Source organism: Poecilia formosa, unplaced genomic scaffold, assembly GCF_000485575.1.
Source record: "Poecilia formosa unplaced genomic scaffold, Poecilia_formosa-5.1.2 Scaffold18, whole genome shotgun sequence".
NCBI classification, from domain to species: domain Eukaryota; kingdom Metazoa; phylum Chordata; class Actinopteri; order Cyprinodontiformes; family Poeciliidae; genus Poecilia; species Poecilia formosa.
The window spans coordinates 1,708,120-1,727,687 of NW_006799957.1; the positions used below are offsets into that span (position 1 = coordinate 1,708,120).

A 19,568-nucleotide genomic window follows, 5' to 3' on the forward strand; every position below is an offset into this window, starting at 1 on the left:
GCAGAGGGAGAGGCCAGCTGGCACCAGCTCAGTGTGTTTAGGTTACACTGTCAGCTTTCTCCATTAGATACTTTCCTATAAGGAGGTTTCATCTTAGTACATAACAGCTTTTCTCTGCATAGGACTGTTTTTTACACAGATTGGCTTGGACAAAATTTTCATCAGTTATGCGCGGTGTTCTTTATGGGCCACAGCAAGGTATGGCAAGTTTTAAGGGACCAAGAAACGACAAAAGATGGCAGTAAATTTCATTGAATGCATAGATATACAAATATTGAAATAAGAGGACTGGGTCTTTACAAAACCTTCATTCTTTTCAATACTTTCTAATACTAGCCCATCACTGTTGGAAGTTTGCATTGGTGTATTCTCTTAATAATTTGTCTTTGGGTTTTTAACAAACATGCTATAACAAACATGTATTTATAACCAATAGATGTGGTTTCATGAGTCTTGTAGCTCATTCCAACACAACTTTTCAAGCCTAAATGCTCTCAAGGCATCAAACTCTGTATTCACTGACACAAGAAGAAATTGCGTCATTGTTGTGCTTAACACCATGTCTGGGTCAAACTATTTCACACAGAGCTGAAAAAGTTTGTGGGCATCTTTCATGAAGAAATGCGCTCGGATAGCAATGTTGATATTGGGAGAGGTGTCCCCAGGTGGTCTGCACCATGTGTGAAAGGTTTGTGAGAATACTAGAGGTTGACTGCTTGACATCAGGTCACATGTGTCAAACTCAATGACATGTTATTTTATGTGGCCTGCCCCAGCATTTTATATTTTTGGACCCTTATTTATTGTAAAGTGTTGAACCCTTATTTATTTTCAAGTGTTGATTTTATTTTTGAACCATTTTTTAATTGTAAAGTGTTGATTTTATTTTTGAAACCTTATTTATTTTGAAGTGTTGTTTTTATTTTTGAACCATTTTTTAATTGTAATGTGTTGATTTTATTTTTGAAACCTTATTTATTGTAAAGTGTTGATTTTATTTTGAACCCTTATTTATTTTGAAGTGTTGATTGAAAGACCTTAGACGTGAATTGACCAGTATGGGTATTGAACCGATGACCTCAGCATTGCCAGCACGGTGCTCTAACCTGCTGAGCTAACTCACCTACCTTACAAATTGTTGAGCTTCCATGGATTTATGAAGAGTGCTTATATTCTAATGTTTTTCAAAACAACATACATAATATTTTATTTTCCAGAGATTTTGTATTTGAAAGTGTTGATTGTATTTTTGAACCATTTTTAATTTTCAAGTGTTGATTGTATTTCAGAGATATTTTTTATTTTAATGTTAATTTTATTTTTGAACCATCTTTTATTTCTAAGTATTGATTTTATTTATAAATGGCTATACAGAGACAAATGGTTCTCTGTAGAACCATTTGTCTCTGCTAATGACATTTTCTATACATTTTTTGATCCCAGGCTTAGTTTATGGTCTGTAATGTGAAATTAGGCACAAGTATAAGCCTGACATTTGTTCACCAAGTTACTGTGCTCTCTCAGAGGATCTGTGGTATAAGTATTTGACATTGTTTGATGCCCAACGTCAACATTAGTCTCTAACAAAATTTGGATCATCTACCAGGAACACTGAAAGAGCATGAGTTTCTGTAGTGTAGTGGTTATCACGTTTGCTTCACACGCAAAAAGTCTCTGGTTCAAAACCAGACAGAAACAAATTTAGTATGTTCTATTCATCACAGGTGTTTACTAAAGGTCAACAAGGGCTCTGTGGTGTCATGGTCTGTACTCTGAATCCAGGCATCTGAGTGCAAGCCTCAGTTGAAATTTTCATGCGTTGCATCTCACATCATCAACTTTGGAACCTCAAACTGAAACAGAGCAGAGAAGTTCAGTTCCTGTAGTGTAGTGGTTATCACGTTTGCTTTACACACAATAGGTCTCTGGTTCGAAACCAGACAGAAATGTTTTTTGGAAGTTATGCATCTCTTGGGGTGCAGTGAGATAACAAGAGCCTTCCCCTTTCATGATGGTTCATTTGCCAATCGACTTCAATGTAGGCTTCTTTGAAATCGAAGCTACTTCACTTCAATTACCAATTGGCAGTTCTATGGCGTCAAACTCAAGGCCCGCGGGCCACATGTGGCCCCCCCAGCATTTTATAGGCCGATGATTGACTTAGAATAGGTTTTGAGCACGAATTGACTACAAACTACATCTCCCATAATGCATTCCCGTTATCTTGACCGACAACATAAAAAAAAAAAAATCGGTCATGTACTATTTTTATCCGTGAAATTACAATCATATTAACATTGGCTATTTAGTCGCATTTTATGCGGTTTATTTAATATTCACCGTGAATCCAGATCCCATCACAGATTAAGCAGATAAATGCATCTACATTTTTCTCGTAGTGACAAAAACCACTGACTGAGGCCCCAATAAGTTTTAATAAATTAAATTAAGCGACTTCACTTAAATTACCATCACTTCACCCGCTGGGGTCTGAACGCACTTTCTCCTGGTTCCCATCTGCAGAAAAATCTGCGCTAATTCATCAGTCAGTCAGTTGGATCAGTCTGATCCAAACAGATCAACTGAACTCTGAGTGTTTTACCCTGCGCGGTCCGGTGTGCACTTTTAGCAGGATTTTTTTTTTTTTTGTGTGTGGTTTTTTCTCCGAAATGGACAGATGTTACGTCTGCAGCTCCTCCAGAGCGCCGCTCTCCTGGGTAACGTGAACCCAGAAGGCTCCTTTTGTTAAATCCGCTGGATGAGTTACTCCTAGCGGTTTCTAAGTCTTCGCAGCGGCGGAGCCGCGTCCGCAGTGGTTGAGCAGCGGACTGCGCATGTTACAGTCTAAATAACTTTTGCATCGTCATTTANTTCGAGGCAGGTAAATTTTCCTCGAGGAATTTTAGTAATCGAGGTACTCGAATCATTCGAGGAATCGTTTCAGCCCTAATACATAATATTTTATTTTACAGAGATTTTGTATTTTGAAGTGTTGATTGTATTTTTGAACCATTATTTATTTTGAAGTGTTGATTGTATTTCAGAGATATTTTTTTTATTTTAATGTGTTAATTTTATTTTTGAACCATCTTTTATTTGTAAGTATTGATTTTATTTTATAGCCATTTAGCCAAGTCTCTGTAGATTAGTAGATGTCTCTACTAATGACATCTTCAATACAATTGTTTGATCCCAGGCTTAGTTTATGGACTGTAATGTGAAATTAGGCACAAGTATAAGTCTGACAGTTTGTTCACCAAGTTACTGTGCTCTCTGAGAGGATCTGTAAATATTTGACATTGTTCCATGCCCATTAACATTAGTCTCTAACAAAATTTGGATCATCTACCAGGAACACTGCAAGAGCATGAGTTTCTGTAGTGTAGTGGTTATTATGTTTGCTTTACATGCAAAAGGTCTCTGGTTTGAAACCAGACAGAAACAGATTTAGTATGTTATTTTCATTACAGGTTTTTACTAAAGTTCAACAAGGGTTCTGTGGTGTCATGGTCTGTACTCTGAATCCAGGCATCTGAGTGCAAGCATTAGTTGAAATTTTCATGCGTTGCATCTCACATCATCAACTTTGGAACCTCAAACTGAAACAAAACAGAGAAGTTCAGTTCCTGTAGTGTAGTGGTTATCATGTTTGCTTTACATGCAAAAGGTCTCTGGTTTGAAACCAGACAGAAATGTTTTTTGGAAGTTATGCATCTCTTGGGGTGCAGTGAGAGAACAAGAGCCTTCCCCTTTCGTGATGGTTCATTTGCCAATCAACTTCAATGTAGGCTTCTTTGAAATCGAAGCTACTTTACTTCAATTACCAATTGGCAGTTCTATGGCGTCAAACTCAAGGCCCACGGGCCACAGCATTTTATAGGCTGCTGATTGACTTAGAATAGGTTTTGAGCACGAATTGACTACAAACTACATCTCCCATAATGCATTCCAGTTATCTTGACCGACAACATAAAAAAAAATCGGTCATGTACTATTTTTATCCGTAAAATTACAATCATATTAACATCGGCTATTTAGTCGCATTTTATGCGGTTTAGTTAATATTAACCGTGAATCCAGATCCCATCACAGATTAAGCAGATAAATGCATCTACATTTTTATCGTAGTGACAAAAACCACTGACTGAGGCCCCAATAACTTTTAATAAATTAAATTAAGCGACTTCACTTAATTTACCATCACTTCACCCGCTGGGGTCTGAACACACTTTCTCCTGGTTCCCATCTGCAGAAAAATCTGCACTAATTCATCAGTCAGTTGGATCTGTCTGATCCAAACAGATCAACTGAACTCTGAGTGTTTTACCCTTTGCGGTCCGGTGTGCGCTTTTACCAGGATTTTTTTTTTTTTTTTTTTTGCGTAGTTTCGCTTCTCCGAAACGGACAGATGTTACGTCTGCAGTTATCGCCGCTCTCCTGGGTAACGTGAACCCAGAAATTGAGTTTGACACCCCTGCTTTAGGTGAAGTATGACAGAGCCTTAAGTCATGCTGCCAATGTTCTTATGAGGGCAATACAGTTTCTTTCCTGACAACCCCTCCAAACTACCCATACTTGTCCTGTCTTTTTTAATTCTATCTGAAATTTCCTGTTGGGTTTTTTACAGTTTTATAAAGCACTGCATGTTCTGACCTTAAGGTTGAATTTATTGTGACAACCACTCATGGGAACATTTGCGACTGCCTTAAATTGCTTCCATCCATGAAAGAAACATTCACACTGGAGAATAATAGGTTCAGAAATGGCTTTTCACATTCATGGACAGCAGCATTTGCTCCTCCGTTGTAACAAATGTATTTGTTTTTTGAGATTGTGTTAACAACCACCTGTATGCTCTAGATCAGGGGTGCTCAAGTCCAGTCTTCGAGAGCTTACCGTCCTGTAATTTTTAGATGTATCCTTATTCCAGCATACTGGAATCAATCGGCTGAATACCTTCATCAGAAGTCATTCAAGTCTGAACAGGCCTGGTAACGAGCCATTCATTTGATTCAGGTGTGTTGCAGCAGGGACGCATCTGAAAGTTGCAGGATGGTAGCTCTTGAGGTCTGGACTTGAGCATCCCTGCTCTCGATCAACAAACTGCCAAGACTTTTCTGTTGTAAGTTGGCTGCAATTACTGATTGTTTAATTAAGTACATTTGACTAGAAGCTATGGGTGCTCCTTTTCCTCCTAACCAATCTACAAAAAGTAAGAAAGAACTTACTTGCACTATGACCCTTGTATGTACAAATGAGGTCCAACCGACCCCATGCACATAAAACTTGTATCATTTTCCATAGTCCTCTATGTTTGCCTCAGTCCTTGCACGCACAAGGGTTAACTTTGATGTGTAATCAAGCTAGAGTAAATATCTTAAGATTATGAACAACTTCTTAATGTAGTAAAATCTGTATATTTCTTACAGTTAAAATTATCTTTATGATTATGAATTAGTACACTTTATCTAAGATTATAGAAAAACGAGCGAGACTAAGCAAGAGTTGAATTTATTAACAATAAAACTAGGATTTCTTTAATGATCCTAAGATTAAATGAGTTAAAAAAACACAAAATTATGAGCACTGACAACAAGAAAAACAATAAAACACTGCTAAACCTTCTCTACAACTACTGCTATAAATTTATGCCCAGTAAAGTATTGTTTAAATCATTTATTAAAATGGATCAATCACCTGACATTTATTCAGTAATACCATATGTCTCTCAGGTGACTGAAGGTGTTTGCAGGTAAATGGTCTTCTGATGGTGGTTTTAGATTAAGTTCTATCCAGTTTTGAATTCAGGTCTGGATAACACTTAAAGTTATGCTGGGCTCAAGTCCAAAGTGTAGAAAAAAACAACAACAATATTTTAGCATAGTAGTGTAGTGTACAATGCAAACAAAAATATGTATTGCAACCGAATGCCCTGGAGACATCGCAAGGATCTGGCTAACCAATCAAAAGCAAACTGGGGAATGCACGATTTTTCTAAGCCACATTCACTATGATACAGAAAGACTGAAAACATCAACATCAAAAAGTCTGTCACTGTAGCCAAAATCCTTTCTCACAACTGTGACTGTTTCGACATTCTGAGTTTCAAACCTACTTTACTATATGAAGGACAGGTTCATTTTCAAGATGTATGGCTTTATGTCTTTGAAAGAAATGTAAAAACTTGCAAAAATAAAATTTGTAACATTCTAAATTTACATAGAACATACTTTAAACTTTGACAAGCATTCAGACAACTGCTTTTTAGGTATAATGAGTGTCAAGATCATAAAAACATTAATATTTTACAGATTCTGGGACACATGAGCCGAATATCAAGGTAACTTGGTGAGATTTAAAGTGCAGCAAGGGCATGTAGAAGTGACTTGGAGGCAAGCAGTGAAGGAGGAGAAAAGTCAGATCTGAGGTGTCCATGTGACCTAAACTGTAACGACAGGCATGGACATTTATTTTTTTAATGTGGAGTTATTTCTCATATCTTTTGTCACCTCATTTTGAACCCTGTGACAAGTGTGACGTGAAATGGTTTGATCACTTGTAATATTCTTAATTAACCAAGAACATTTCTTGAGTGTATTTTCAGCCATCAGTTGCCATGGAAAGCGTTGATATTTATATTCTCTAATTTACACGGTAAGAGGTCATGAATGAATGTATAAATAAAGAATCTGTACATTTACCAATAATTACATGCCCAGTTTATAAAAGGATTTATAATAGCTGATGCTAGGATACATTTTAAGCAAAGCTTGTGTCCAGTGAACCCTTAATTTATGATTTTAATTATAAGTTCCAGCTTACTAAGCATTTTTAGATGAACCGCTACAAAACGATAAGAGTTCAGCTCTGAAGTAAGACATTACATAAAGGGGATATATAGCGTGTCTTTTCTTTCCACTCTTATAGGTATATAGTAATCAGAGGAGCATTTAGAAGAATGACATTCTGAAAATGTCCCAGATTCAGCTGAGTCATCCAGTCACTGCTAAGATTATAATTGTAGATTGTGAGCAAGTACTTTCAGAGGTTACGAAGATGCTTTGTTGCTGTTTTTGTAAGAGCCTTTTTCATGGGGAGCTTAGTTTTTATTTTTTATTTTTAAGTAGGATGAAAGCAAACAAACAGGTAGCCCTCAGAGTATTCACAAATGGGAGTGAGACAGAAAGAAAGCATTTTCTTGTCATTTCGCTTTTATTTTTGTGACTGAAATGAAGAAATATTTATTAAGATGATTCGACTGCTTTGATTTGTATAATTCTCCTCTAAAGTTAGAAATCATGTAGGACTCGGCCATTTCCTTGGAATGGATTTTTGAAAACCCAAATGAGATTCTTTTTTCTTGTTTTTCTTTTTTTTTTAAGAACAAAAAAATTTTGCCGTGTCAAGCCAGAAACTGTTTATGTTTTGTGCCCATTATGAGTACCTCGACTGTGGAGTAAATGAGCTTAACACACAGGGAGGACGAGGAGAGAAAGCGCAGCTAACAGGAGGCATCGACTGGGTTTGTGTACAGGCACATGCTGATGTTCAAAGGAAAAGCGTCCGCCTTCAGTTTCCCTGAATTAATTCAGCTTTGCGGCTCATTTTCTCCACTGCTTGGGTGTGTTGACAAGGAGCTACTGCTTTTCTCCTGCTCTGATAAAGCGGCACAGCTTTATCTAGGCACAACCTCTGCTTCCATTTTTTTTTTTGTGCACAGGTCTTTCTTGGCACTTCTTCAAGGCATGTCCAGACCTTGCTGTGCACAAACAGAGAGGAAATCCACTTTGGTAGATTTGACAGTTTGGTCTAATAAACCAGGGGACAAAATAGTGACCCATTTCCCCCCCACCGTTGAGCACTGGATACTCTGTCAGTCAGTAATTTGGTCCGTCTAATGTGGGAGGGGATGAGCGGAAATAAATGGGTGTAGCGGCTGATGTTTTTGCCAGGCTTTGTCCGGATGTTAAAAGCTGCAGTAGCGTGAAGCTCGGAAGAAAAGCCTAAAGCAGGAAGAGGAGTTCTAGTGAATCATAATTAGTCTGCTTCAGTTCTTCTCACATACTATTACCGTCCTTATCTCAACCAAATGTTTCATCGCCTGCTGCTCTTTTTCGGTGTCTTATCTGTCCTTGACTGGTTCTCTCCTCCATCTTCCTTCTTCTTTCTTCCCTTCATTCCTCTCCTGATTGTGGCTTCTCTCCCTCCGGTCTCAAGCAAAGCCTGGATGACTGACAGGTCACACACAACTGACCTGGCCTTTACCTGAGCGTTGCGCGGCCTGAGTGCCGTTGGTATAGGTGCCCAATTACAGAAGCGGTTCAATCAATAGCTCCTTTTTTCGGGCTGCCTCTTATTGGTATGACTAACTGACTGGCTCACGACCCAACAGGGAATGTGTGAGGTGATTGCGAGCAGCTTGGGAGCCTGAATAATTACGCTCTGCCTGGCAGTTGTATTCTGATAACACTGGTATTAGACAGGGCGAGCAGCCCCTCAACTGGTCGTCGGTGGAGTCTGTCAAAGTGGTCTTTTTTTTTCCTGTTACGCCAGATATATCAGAATTTTATATCATCTTGCTTGTTTCATTCAGGCTTTTTGCTGTAAGTAGCTTCTGCTGTGCTTCAAAAATGCTTGATGTGACATGAACATCTGGAAGTACATAATGGAATTTGCCTCTTTACTGTCATTCGCCATGATTGAGCAAGATCAGGAGAGACACGTCTGTTTTTCTTCCTCTTTCATTTTTTCGCCTCTCTTCTTTGCTCTTGTACAAGTGCATTAGAGGCTCTGCTGACTTGAATCAATGCTGCCCTCCCTTGTCCCATCATCAAAGTAAGATGTAAATGAATTAAAGCCCTCTGGTAATAAGGAGGTGGAATGAGGAGCGCTCTTTGTTTCACTATCTCCTACCAAAAAAAAATAAAAAATGGTGTGAAAAATCAGGGCTGGTCAGTTGCAGCGCAACATTCAAGTCATATGATTTTGGACTTGTACCTTGCCTCTGCAAGTGGTGTCCTTTCTCAGCTGACGAGATCAGAGTGGCTGTGTGTAATTACAATCAGTACACTGAAGGGAAAGAAGGTGCAAGGAGTGGGGAAAGGCAAAGAAAGAGGTGGAAGACGGATGACAACCAAAGAGTGTGTGTTTGCATCTGTCTGTGTGTTTGAGAAGCAAAGAGCGAGACAGAGTGAAGGAGAGTGCAAGGCAGAGAGGGAGAGGAAGGCAGAGGGAGGGGAATTGATATAGTGAGAGAGAGGAAGAGAGAGAGAGAGAGGGAGAGAGGTGGTTACGTGGAACAGCACCCCACTTCATCAGGCAGCATACGGCAGACCTGCAGTGCGATCACAGAGCATGGCAATGGGGCTATGAGACTGAAGGGAGACAGAGAGCAAAGAGAGAAGAGAGCAAGAAGGAGGGGGGAAGTTGAAAAGAAGCGCTTGAGGGATTTGCTTGGATGAAAAGAAGGTGGTGGTGGGGGGGAAGATCTCTGGCTGCATTGCCCATCGTGGATGTTGGAAGGACGTGGCAGCAGTGGCTTAGGTTCAGGCAGGTCTGTGGTCTTCTGTGTTGAAGTAGGAAGCGTCAGGACGTTATGCCCTGTGAGCAGTGAGGGGTAAGCGTGTGTGTGTGTATGTGTGTGTGCGTGTCTGTGTTCCTGCATCAGCGCTGCCTGCATGTCTCAGACAGGCGAGGGATGCAGCAAACCTCTGCCCTGAGCGCAGAGGCTGCTAGCTGCACCCAGCGAGGAGAAGAAGAACCAGGTGGGCTCAGAGCAAGAGTTGGGGGTTGCTTGCCTCAGGAAGGAGCTAGCTTAACATGCACTGTGGTCCCACGGTGGTCCTCGCTTCAGAGGAGAGAGAGCTCACCTGCCGCGCGTCGGATCTGAACCTGGATTTACTGCTCTGAGAGATGAGAGGCACGTTCTCCGGCGGAGCCGCACTGACAGCAGCCCACTGAAGGAGTGTGAATGCTGGGCTGCACTGGGAGCACTGGAACCACCAAGGACACTGAGCCTTTTGCCTCACAGTTCACCTGGAGCAAGGAATATATTCTTGGATTTGAATATGAATTGAGGAGTTTGGAATTGGCACACTGGAAATCCAGCGTTTCTTTGATGTGGGATTTACAATATGTCTACCTGATCGTACTCTGTGTGGCTCTGGAGTAAGGACGAAACATGATTTGAACTTGAAATGTGTATTCCTTGATTTTAAAAAAATAACATGAGTACCTCAACAGTACTTTAGAATGCTGCTACCTTCATTGTATGAGCCTTGTCCTAGCTCTCAAAGAGGTTGACCAATGAAGCCATGGGACTCAGCCAGAGCTTTACAAGTATGTGGTGAAAACCCTGTCCACTTTATTTTGGGGGAGCTGAATATATCTGTGTTACACCCTAATGAGTTTAGTATATCTGAAATGACAGGGAGACTTTTAGGATAGTAATGTGTTATATATACGGAAATGTCTGCTCCCTGGTTTCCTTCAGCCTAAAAATATCCAGCCTTTTTTGTGTGTAGTGTTTAGTGTTGTTGTAGCTAGGGACTTGTTTTTTTTTTTTTTTTTCACACTTGCTCATCTGCTCACTAAAGGAATGTTTAGTGAACCTTGTTTGTTGGAAGATGCCACAGTGGCTCAGTCCAACATAATTAGGAAAACCAAGCTTCAGATGGGCTTCCTTCCCCGCACTACCTCCACCCTCGCCTGACATCTCCAGTCAGTCACACTAGCACCAGTAGGTGTAATATTAGTCTAGTCAGTCCCCTGCAGGGGCCGGAGCGTTGCCTGCAGCACTTCCTATCCTCCTCCTGTGTTTGAGTTTAGCCGGGCCCCCGCCTGTACAGTGGGAGCCCCTCATCCCCAGCCTGGACCCTGTCTCCCCCCCACCCTGCCTGGTGCTGCTGCACTCGGCTCTGCCTCTGCTGGCCGAGGATGATGTGGCAATGCCATGTGTCGTCCTCTGAGTGCCGCTGCTACCGGCTGAACGGCTTCTCCCTGCTGAAGCGCTTCCCTCTCTCGGCAGATGGGGCCTGTGGTAAAGCCCTGGACCAGCCGGTCGGAGAGTGGCTGGAGCACGTGGGGCTGCCGCAGTACGAGAGCAAGTTCCTGCTCAATGGCTTTGATGACCTACGATTCATGGTGAGTCACCTGCAGCATGTCATCTCAGGAGTCAGTTCCACTTTATTTCACCCCTGTCTCTGCCTGTGCCGGCCCGGCTTCATTTGTCTTTTCATGTCACCACTCTGCTCCCCTCCACTCGTCTCCCACAAGCTCCACCCCCCCCATTGCTCTTTCTTTCCCACCTCTTTCACGCAGCCTTATAACACTTTTGGCCCTCTCCTTATTACCTCGTCTTCAACTCTGCAATGCATGACCCAGGAGAGATTTATGTCTCCCCGGTGAATCCTTTTAAAGAGTGTGGGTTGCCACCAGTAAAAAAGACAAATAACAACAAGAATCCATTAGCAGTTTTTCTCCCAAACTTCCAATCATGCACCCTTTGCCTGAAGGAACTTACTGGTGTTGAACCGTCTTATTGAAAATTATATTTACTATTATATTGGTCATTGGTCGGTTAGTTTGAAAAACACACATCAAAATTAAAATCTTACTATCTTACAATTTATTTTTTTCAAAATTCCATGTTTTTTAATGAAGCTAATTTTTTCCATGCCACAATGTAGCCAGATGCTCTAATTATATGGTTGGCATACAGATGGTTCAAGTACTTACAAATAATATAAAAGACACATAACCTCTTTTATTACTCTGTCATTAAATGTAATCACATTCTTTCCATTTTCAGTTGCCAAAATTCTTTATTTTTCAATAAATCTCATTAAACTGAGACAGAGAATTTGTAGAGAAATTGTTTATTACTTTTTTATTAATTTAAAAGATTATTTAAACTGAGAACACAATGTTTTAATACATTTGAGAGATCACAAATAGTGACATTATGGCTTTGTAAGTTTCAGTCACACCATCTGAATTAAACTGAGTCACACCTGTGAATTTACTTTAAAGCAGCACATCAAATATATAGCTACCTTAAAAGACAAAATCAAGACATATCAGCAAAAGAATCAGGAAAAGATTGTTGTTTGACTTTGGGTAAAATTTCCAGGTGCCTGAAGTTACCATGTTCATCTGTTCAAATAATTATATGCCAGATTAAACAGCTTGGGAATGTCCAGTCATTGTGGCGTTCAGGAAGGAGATGGGTTTTGTGTCTAAGAGATTAATGTGTTTCGGTAAGAAATGTGCTCATTAACTCCAGAACAGAAGTAAAACCTTGTGAAGAAGTCATCCCTCCAAAACTAAGTATAAAAACAAAGATTTGGAAATGCACTGAGGGCCACAGCCTTTCTTCAGCTCTGTCAGGAAAATTTGTTCAAGATTTCAGCTATTTTGAGAGGCTTTGAGAAAGGACACCACAAAATTTGACTAAGCAATTTTACGAAAAATGTGGAAATATATGTTAACTAATGAATCTCAAGAAAGTTAAAAACTGTTTTCATCAAAATATTCTCTTAGTCATTCGCACTTAGCAAATGAAAATAATTATCTTCACGGCTTCCACAAAGAAAAGCAGACCACAATTTGATGTCAGACAGTGAAAGACGTGGTTACAGGAATTTCTAAATAATGTGTGTCATAATGTGGCTCCTAATGTATACCATTTACATAACAAAATATCACCCGTTTAAAAAACTATCATAAAGTTTTCACAAAAACAGCAAAAAGAGTCTCATCTCTCTGACAGGCAGGAAGCTGCAGCGGCCAACATAATCTCTCTGTCACTATTCTAACACTGAGGACCTCATGAAAAGGCTGGAAAAGCTTTTGGGTTAAGCATATGGAAAAACCCATATATTTAGGATTACATCCACTTTTTTTCAAAGGAAAAAAACTCCACACAATATTTGAGTTTTAGTGTTTTAGTCGATTCTATGAAATGTGGTTTTACATTGCAAAAGTTGTAAGGGAGCAGAATGTGGTAAAGCTGTTTGCTGTTGTTGTTCATGATGATTTAGTAAATTGTTTGGAGCAGAACTCTAATTCAATTAGTTGCACAGCCCTGTATGTCATTTGCAAATGACTAGAGCAAACATTTTGTGTAGTTGCACACCTACTCTTACCAATGCACCCTCTTTTTTTTTTCTCCAATTCACTTGCAATAACTGCAAAAATACATTGCAGTATTGCAGCAGCATACTTTATTTGTGTATTTATAGATGCTCATTTATAATGTAACTTAAATACACATGTTTAAAAGCAGATTTTTGATCCCATTCATTCAGTGTGTAAATAAAATATTATTCCACAATTTTTCCGGCATGATGGTTTTAAAAGTAGATCATATAATTTTTTAAACGTTGACACATTTTCCACACATGACTTTCTTTTTTTTTTTTTTTCATCAGAACTATGTCAGATTACATTTAAATAATTTCGCTCAACTGTAGCTCAAAGGACGTCCACAATCTGACTAAAAGCCTTATCATGTTTCCTGTAAAGAACATAGCATGGAAAGCTGATAGCTCTGTCATCAGGGACTGCGGAAAACCGAATTAGACTTCCCTTCCAACGGTCATGTTTCTCAGAAAACATGGCTATGTGTTGTAAAAAAGTCGGCCCAGAGGGCTAACTGTGGACATTTCTCAGACCACAGAGCTGTGTTAGGACCAGAGGTTATATGTTTCATCTGTTTGTCACAGCTGAGCTCAGTTAACTGAGATCAGTAAGCTCAAAAAGAAAAAAAAAAGTGTTCTGCTCCAGTACTCTTGCTTTTTGGAGAAGATCTGATCAAACCTCAACGGAGGTGTTTAAGAAAATGTGATCACTCTGACTTTGAAATGTTGCGCTGACCTGATCTTAAGATCCATGAAGGTTCATGTGACAACAAGGCTGCGTGAGTCATACAGGTCTAGATATGTTGAATTAAAGGATTACATCAGGAATGAGCTGCATGGCATAAAGCTGAATCAATGAATGACTGCTTTAATCCTCTTACACTGATATTGCTGCATACAGTACGTCGTGTGTCAAAAATACATTTAAGGGAATTTAATTTTTTTGTCCTTTTAACTTTTCTGATGAAACCTGTATGAATTCTTACATATTCATACAACATTGATATTTTGTTAGGGTTAGGCCTGCATGGTACTAGGAAATTCACAATGTGCTAACATTATATGTAGACTATGCAGTACAATATTAAAAAAGTTATTCTATTGTGATAACAATATTGCTTGAAAAAAAATATGTTTCTTGTGTAGTAATAGACCACTCACTAGGAACAGCTGAATAAAACTGAAATATAAAAATAATAATTGTATTAGTTTATGGTTACACAGTCATAAAGGCTTTCAAAAATATTTTAAAAAGTGAAATCTTTTTAAATTGCATAATGTATCAGCTTGCATAACATCATTGCCCTGACTCTGTACACTGCTCTCTGCCAGGCTGCTGCTAAACTTCTTTAATTTGACCAAATTTGCAGTGTATTTGCTCTCATTTACTGTTCTGTTGTTCCTGTAACTTCAGAAACATTCACATAAACTGTTTTCCAACAACTCCGTTTGCAAATCCCCAATCACGTCAGTCCTGAGAAGATAAGTGCATTCATTAACAAAGTCAGAATGAGCTGCATGGAGTGGAACTCGGTGGAATGCCATGCCAAATCTTGCTGATATCTCCCCCTGACCTTTTTTCTTCTTTTTTTAAACCATGTTGGTGGATGAATGCAGAGTAAAGATCCTCTTGTTAGCTCAGCTCTTTCCATTTTTGTGAAATTAATTACAGTTTATCCTCTTCGTAGTATTTATGCACCGAACCATAAATTATCACACCCAGGAGAGGCAAAGCAGGCTCCTGGTACAGTTCCTCCCTCACTCGCCAGCTGAGGTGGGTTCAACCAATGTCAGCTGACAAAACATCCTCTCACATAGATGACGTATATGTCCAAGATACTTTCCAGGCTATATCTGCAGGCACAGTGGAAGAAAATAAAGCCATAAGTGACAGAAGGTCTCAAAGTTTTTACATAAATTACAGCTCAATTCCTTCCCTTCTCTACCTTCTGCATACGGAAACTGAATGGATTTTGGAACACTCTCCCACAGGATGCAAGGCCTGTGGGGTTTTGATGGCTAAAGGTCCACTTAAACCAAAAACAGCTTGGGTTGTGCTTGTCACTGGCTTCAGCTTTAACCACGACTTTTCATAGAGTGTAGCGCTGAGTTTTCAAAAATAATGAGCTGATATTAAGGTTATAGTTGACAAGCCAAGAGCAGCAGTGCTGTCAGCCATCGTGGTGCATAGGGCTGGTGCTACAACCTACACTAGCACTGTTAGTGAACGAGATAAAGAGAAAGTTGTGATGACGTGGGAGGGTGGGAGCTCTATTTCCTTATTGACCAGAAATTTTCAGCTGAGTCAGGAGGAGTGTGATGGATATCTTGTATAAATTAGCTGTGCATTGTATGGCCCAGAACACCACAGTCACAGTTTAATCAAACTCAACGTTGACCGCAGCGCAATGCCTAGGGTGGGGGCTGTACATGCATTTTCCAAGACTTACCTCAACATTTTTGTTGTGCAATACATGGAAAAGAACTGAGTTTCAGAGCGCTGTGGCATTGGTCTTATTTTTGCTCTGAAAGCCACAAAAGATGTGGTCCTTGAGTTTGTAGTTAAGTTTTAAGTGCGGAAAAGACTACTTGAATCTTTTACATACGAGTGTGAGAAACAGTCTGACAAAGTCTGTACACCTCAGACAGCAACCTGCTCTTCAGGGGAATTATTGTGACTTGTTGCTGCAGTAAGTAGCAAAGGTTTATCCTCACAGTCTCTGGTGACAGCCATTTATTCTTGAACAGAATGTTGTTTATTGCTGCCATTTTAAGCAGCAATAAACATTTGAGGAATAAAGTTCCTCAAATTAGAAATGGGTCTTGCTAATATTTGTACATTGGAATATACTGGATCACTACTTAAGGCATTCCTTTTTGATGTTCTACAATAAATTTTGAATTAAATTATACTGCTGTACTCAAGATGCCTGCTGAAAGTAAGTGTTGGGCCCATTTCATTTACTTCTGGTTCAAAATAAATAAACCCTCACTCTTTTAGGCTGCAGGTAAAGTTGCAATAGCTGCACATAAAATGTCTAACATTACTGACAAAGGAACTCTAACAAAACCACCTGTAACATCACAACCAATACATGAGAACGGGTCAGACTAAGATGCACTGTTTATCTGAATTTATTTAGATAACCATGAGTCAACGGCTAAAAGTTGACTCTTGCTAAACAATATCACTTTTGGTAAAAAATGACCATTATTTAAGGAAGGTGACAAAATGTTGTACTGGCTCTCAATTGTGCATAAAGAATGGTTGTCCTAAATGAGCTGTGCAGACATTTAGCCAGTACAAAATGTTGTACTGGCTCTCAATTGTGCATAAAGAATGGTTGTCCTAAATGAGCTGTGCAGACATTTTTATACCCTTAATAGATATTATATTTTCACAATAAGTTTGTCTTAAACCTGTGCAGTTATTGTGGCGATCCCAGACAAATCTTCTTTTCTGATGGGCCTTTAGAGTCAGTGTTTGTGGAAACTCCCAAGGCAATAATGTGACTGGGACTGTAGGTCATCAGGCATTCAGATGCTGTTGTTCATGTCACAGCTAATGTGTCTGCTGAACTTGATGCATCAAAGAGATAAATCATTAGGCTCACCAGGCAAATTACACATGCAACCCCCAGAAAGATGTGGAGGTTGCAAACAAGAGAAAGGTCAGAGTAGTCAGGCTAGTGTTGTGAATGTTTAATATTGTGCCCTTTAAGGTGGTGCCAGACTTGTTTCAGATGTGATCGATCAGAACTCATTTGTGGGACTCTTTGTAAAGGTGGTTAGGCTGATCAGCAGATGGCAGGACTATGGCTCATTTTCTATTCAGCTTTGATTGGATTCCTTTTCCTAAAAGGACAACCATAAAGTAATCCATTGCCAAGGCCACTTTGCTTTTGTGGTGTTTTAAAGAAAGTGGCTTAGGATAGCATAAATTATTTAAATCTTCCTTTTATATCAATCAGTCAGTCAATCAGATTTAATTCACATAACAATGTTTATCCACTTAAATGTACTCCAAAGTCCCGAACTAAGTAAATAAAGTAGATATCGTTAATAACCACACATCTTATGAGATATAAAACTGGAAAAACACTCAAAATTAGATATTTACATCAAATCAAACTAAATTTTCCATTAACAGATGAAAAGATATTTACATACAATATCATAATATATTACTATATTAAGGTTTTAATATACATTTTGAGTGTCCTTCCACAAATTTCTCAAAATAGTTTGCTGAAACTGTATCTTATTTCTCTCGGCAGAAGTTGTGTAACACGATCATATTATTAGGCCTCACACACCTTTTAAGCTCTCTGTACAAATTTTCTGTGGAAGTGCGATTTTGTGGTTGCACCACTTCAAATCATTGTCTTAGTTTTCCATAAGCTACTTTGTAAACACCTTGGTGTTGTTCTTAGGGTCATTGTCCATTTGGAATATCTACATTTGTACCCAAGCTTGAACAACCTGGCTGTCTTAAGATGTGTAATCTTCTTTTCTTATTATTCCAACTATTTTAGGAAATTCACAGTTTTTTTTAATGCAGTGAAACACCCACACAACATGTTGCTACCATCCTTACACTACTTTATTGCTGTAATTATTTTGGTACCTAGCAAATGAAAATAAATAAGATGATTCTTATTCACCTGAAACAGAAAAAGTTTAGCCTGGTTTAATATCAGACATTAGAAACAAAGTGTTTGTTGGTTTCAATCACACATACAATATTATAAGCTTTCAAACATCTTAATATTAACCCAAAAGTTGTCTATGACACTTAAAAACTAATTACTTCAATATTGTATATCTTTATTACATTTTTTCTTTTGGTTGTCCCTTTTTTGACATAATGTGAATATTGGCGTAAACAAAACATAAGAAATCAAAGCTGTGAAGGTTGACGAGGGTAGTCCACAAAACGTCTGGAATGACGCAAACTGCTTCAGTTTTTCATGTGCTGTACGCAAGATATCAGTTGAGACAGATGTCAGCTTGTCATATACTGTTTATTTTTTTAGCTAGCACCATTAGCATGAGCTAACGAAAAATCTAAATTGGAAGATAGTGAAAATGAAGCAACACCATTCTAATACATTTGAGAAAATGTTTTGATCTCTTACTTATCGTAAACGGCTTGAGATGGAAACTGTAGATCTTTGCAGCATTCTCTCTCCTTTTAGGTTGGCACTTCCAAGCAGCGGTAGAACCAACACCAGCTTTTTCAGCAGACTCTCTTCATCCGTTTGGTCCTCTTCATCCTCATTTACCCTTGTCATGTTTGCATTGCCTTATATTTCAAACTGAAAGCGTTGGACGTTACTCAATGTACAGAAATTACTGTTCTGCCTAGATGGCGCTCCTCACATGTGTAATCTCCCAGGTTGAATTGCAACGTAAAAGACATTGCAATGTCAGTGTGGCAATATTTTATTTAAATTTATAAAATCTAAACAGCCTATAGTATTTTAGTGTAGTTTAGTTTACGAATGAAAAAACCTGCATTGTAATCTTTGAGTTTGCCAAAGAGCGTTTGTAGCGATATTTTAATTTTTTTTATTCAAACCATTTTGTTGAAAAAATAAACTCATTTTTATAGAAGCTGCTTACGTGACTCATCACCAGTGGGTTTATGTTTGCAATGAGCTCAAAAACAGTAAGGAATGAACATGTATGGTAAATTATTTGCTTACTTATTCTCATATGCTCATATTCCCCTCATATGCTTACTTAATATTGTGTAGTCTTCCTGGAAACTTCTGGTTAATAAAACTATTAATGCTTTTAAAAGCCAGTAAAACCACCTTCGTTCCTTGGTCCTCATCTGCATTTTTTAAAACTGAAGTTCATTACTTTAATGTCGCTATTTTTGTTGTACTTATACCAGAAATCAGTGAATTTTCTTTGGCGCAGTTCTGGTGCGACAGGAAGCTCAGCATATACGCTTCACTGTGCCTACAAACCACTAACGTAATAGCTGAAGATACTGTACTGCAAAGTTCCCCCTTACTCTCCTTTAGAGCTCCTTTAGAGCAAAGGGGCTGGCACTGGCATGGTTCAGCGAGGCGCTCTGCACGTGATGACTGCTGTGAGATGGGGCTTTTGAGGGATCATAAATTATGAACAGCTGTGCGCCCATTCTCATAATTTTTACACGACGATTATCATTTTGTGCTCTTTTCATGGCACCAGAAATGGGGCGGCAGTGGCTTTCCTTCTCTCTGCCTTTATGCCTACACGTTTCCTTTCAGACTAAAAATCCACATAATTTCTTTCGGGTTTTTTTCCTCATGCTTTGCTGCTCTAATTTCCAAACAAATGTGGCAGTGAGGCATATTGTCTTGTGTGGAGCATCTAGAAGTTGCCCATCATGCATACACATTGCATCTCTACCATATTAATATTGCATCAGAC

At 39.0% G+C, this 19,568-nt stretch overlaps 1 protein-coding gene and 1 long non-coding RNA gene across 7 annotated transcripts in view; one reads left to right on the top strand and one right to left on the bottom strand.

Moving 5' to 3' along the window:
- anks1ab (ankyrin repeat and sterile alpha motif domain containing 1Ab) overlaps positions 1-19,568 on the top strand; it is a 60,771-nt gene that overhangs the window by 16,218 nt on the left and 24,985 nt on the right. For 5 of the 6 annotated variants that reach the window (XM_007546947.2, XM_007546948.2, XM_007546949.2 and 2 more), the window contains one exon: positions 11,027-11,142. In XM_007546947.2, the coding sequence (XP_007547009.1) occupies positions 11,027-11,142 (116 nt within the window). Of the gene's footprint in view, positions 1-9,277; positions 10,339-11,026; positions 11,143-19,568 lie in introns of those variants that run through there. The other variant, XM_016668905.1, reaches the window with a different exon arrangement.
- LOC107835674 (uncharacterized) lies at positions 13,991-18,512 on the bottom strand. The gene is made up of 2 exons (XR_001661488.1): positions 18,278-18,512; positions 13,991-14,993 (listed from the first exon to the last, which is right to left on the bottom strand). It is a non-coding gene; the product is annotated as an uncharacterized LOC107835674 (long non-coding RNA).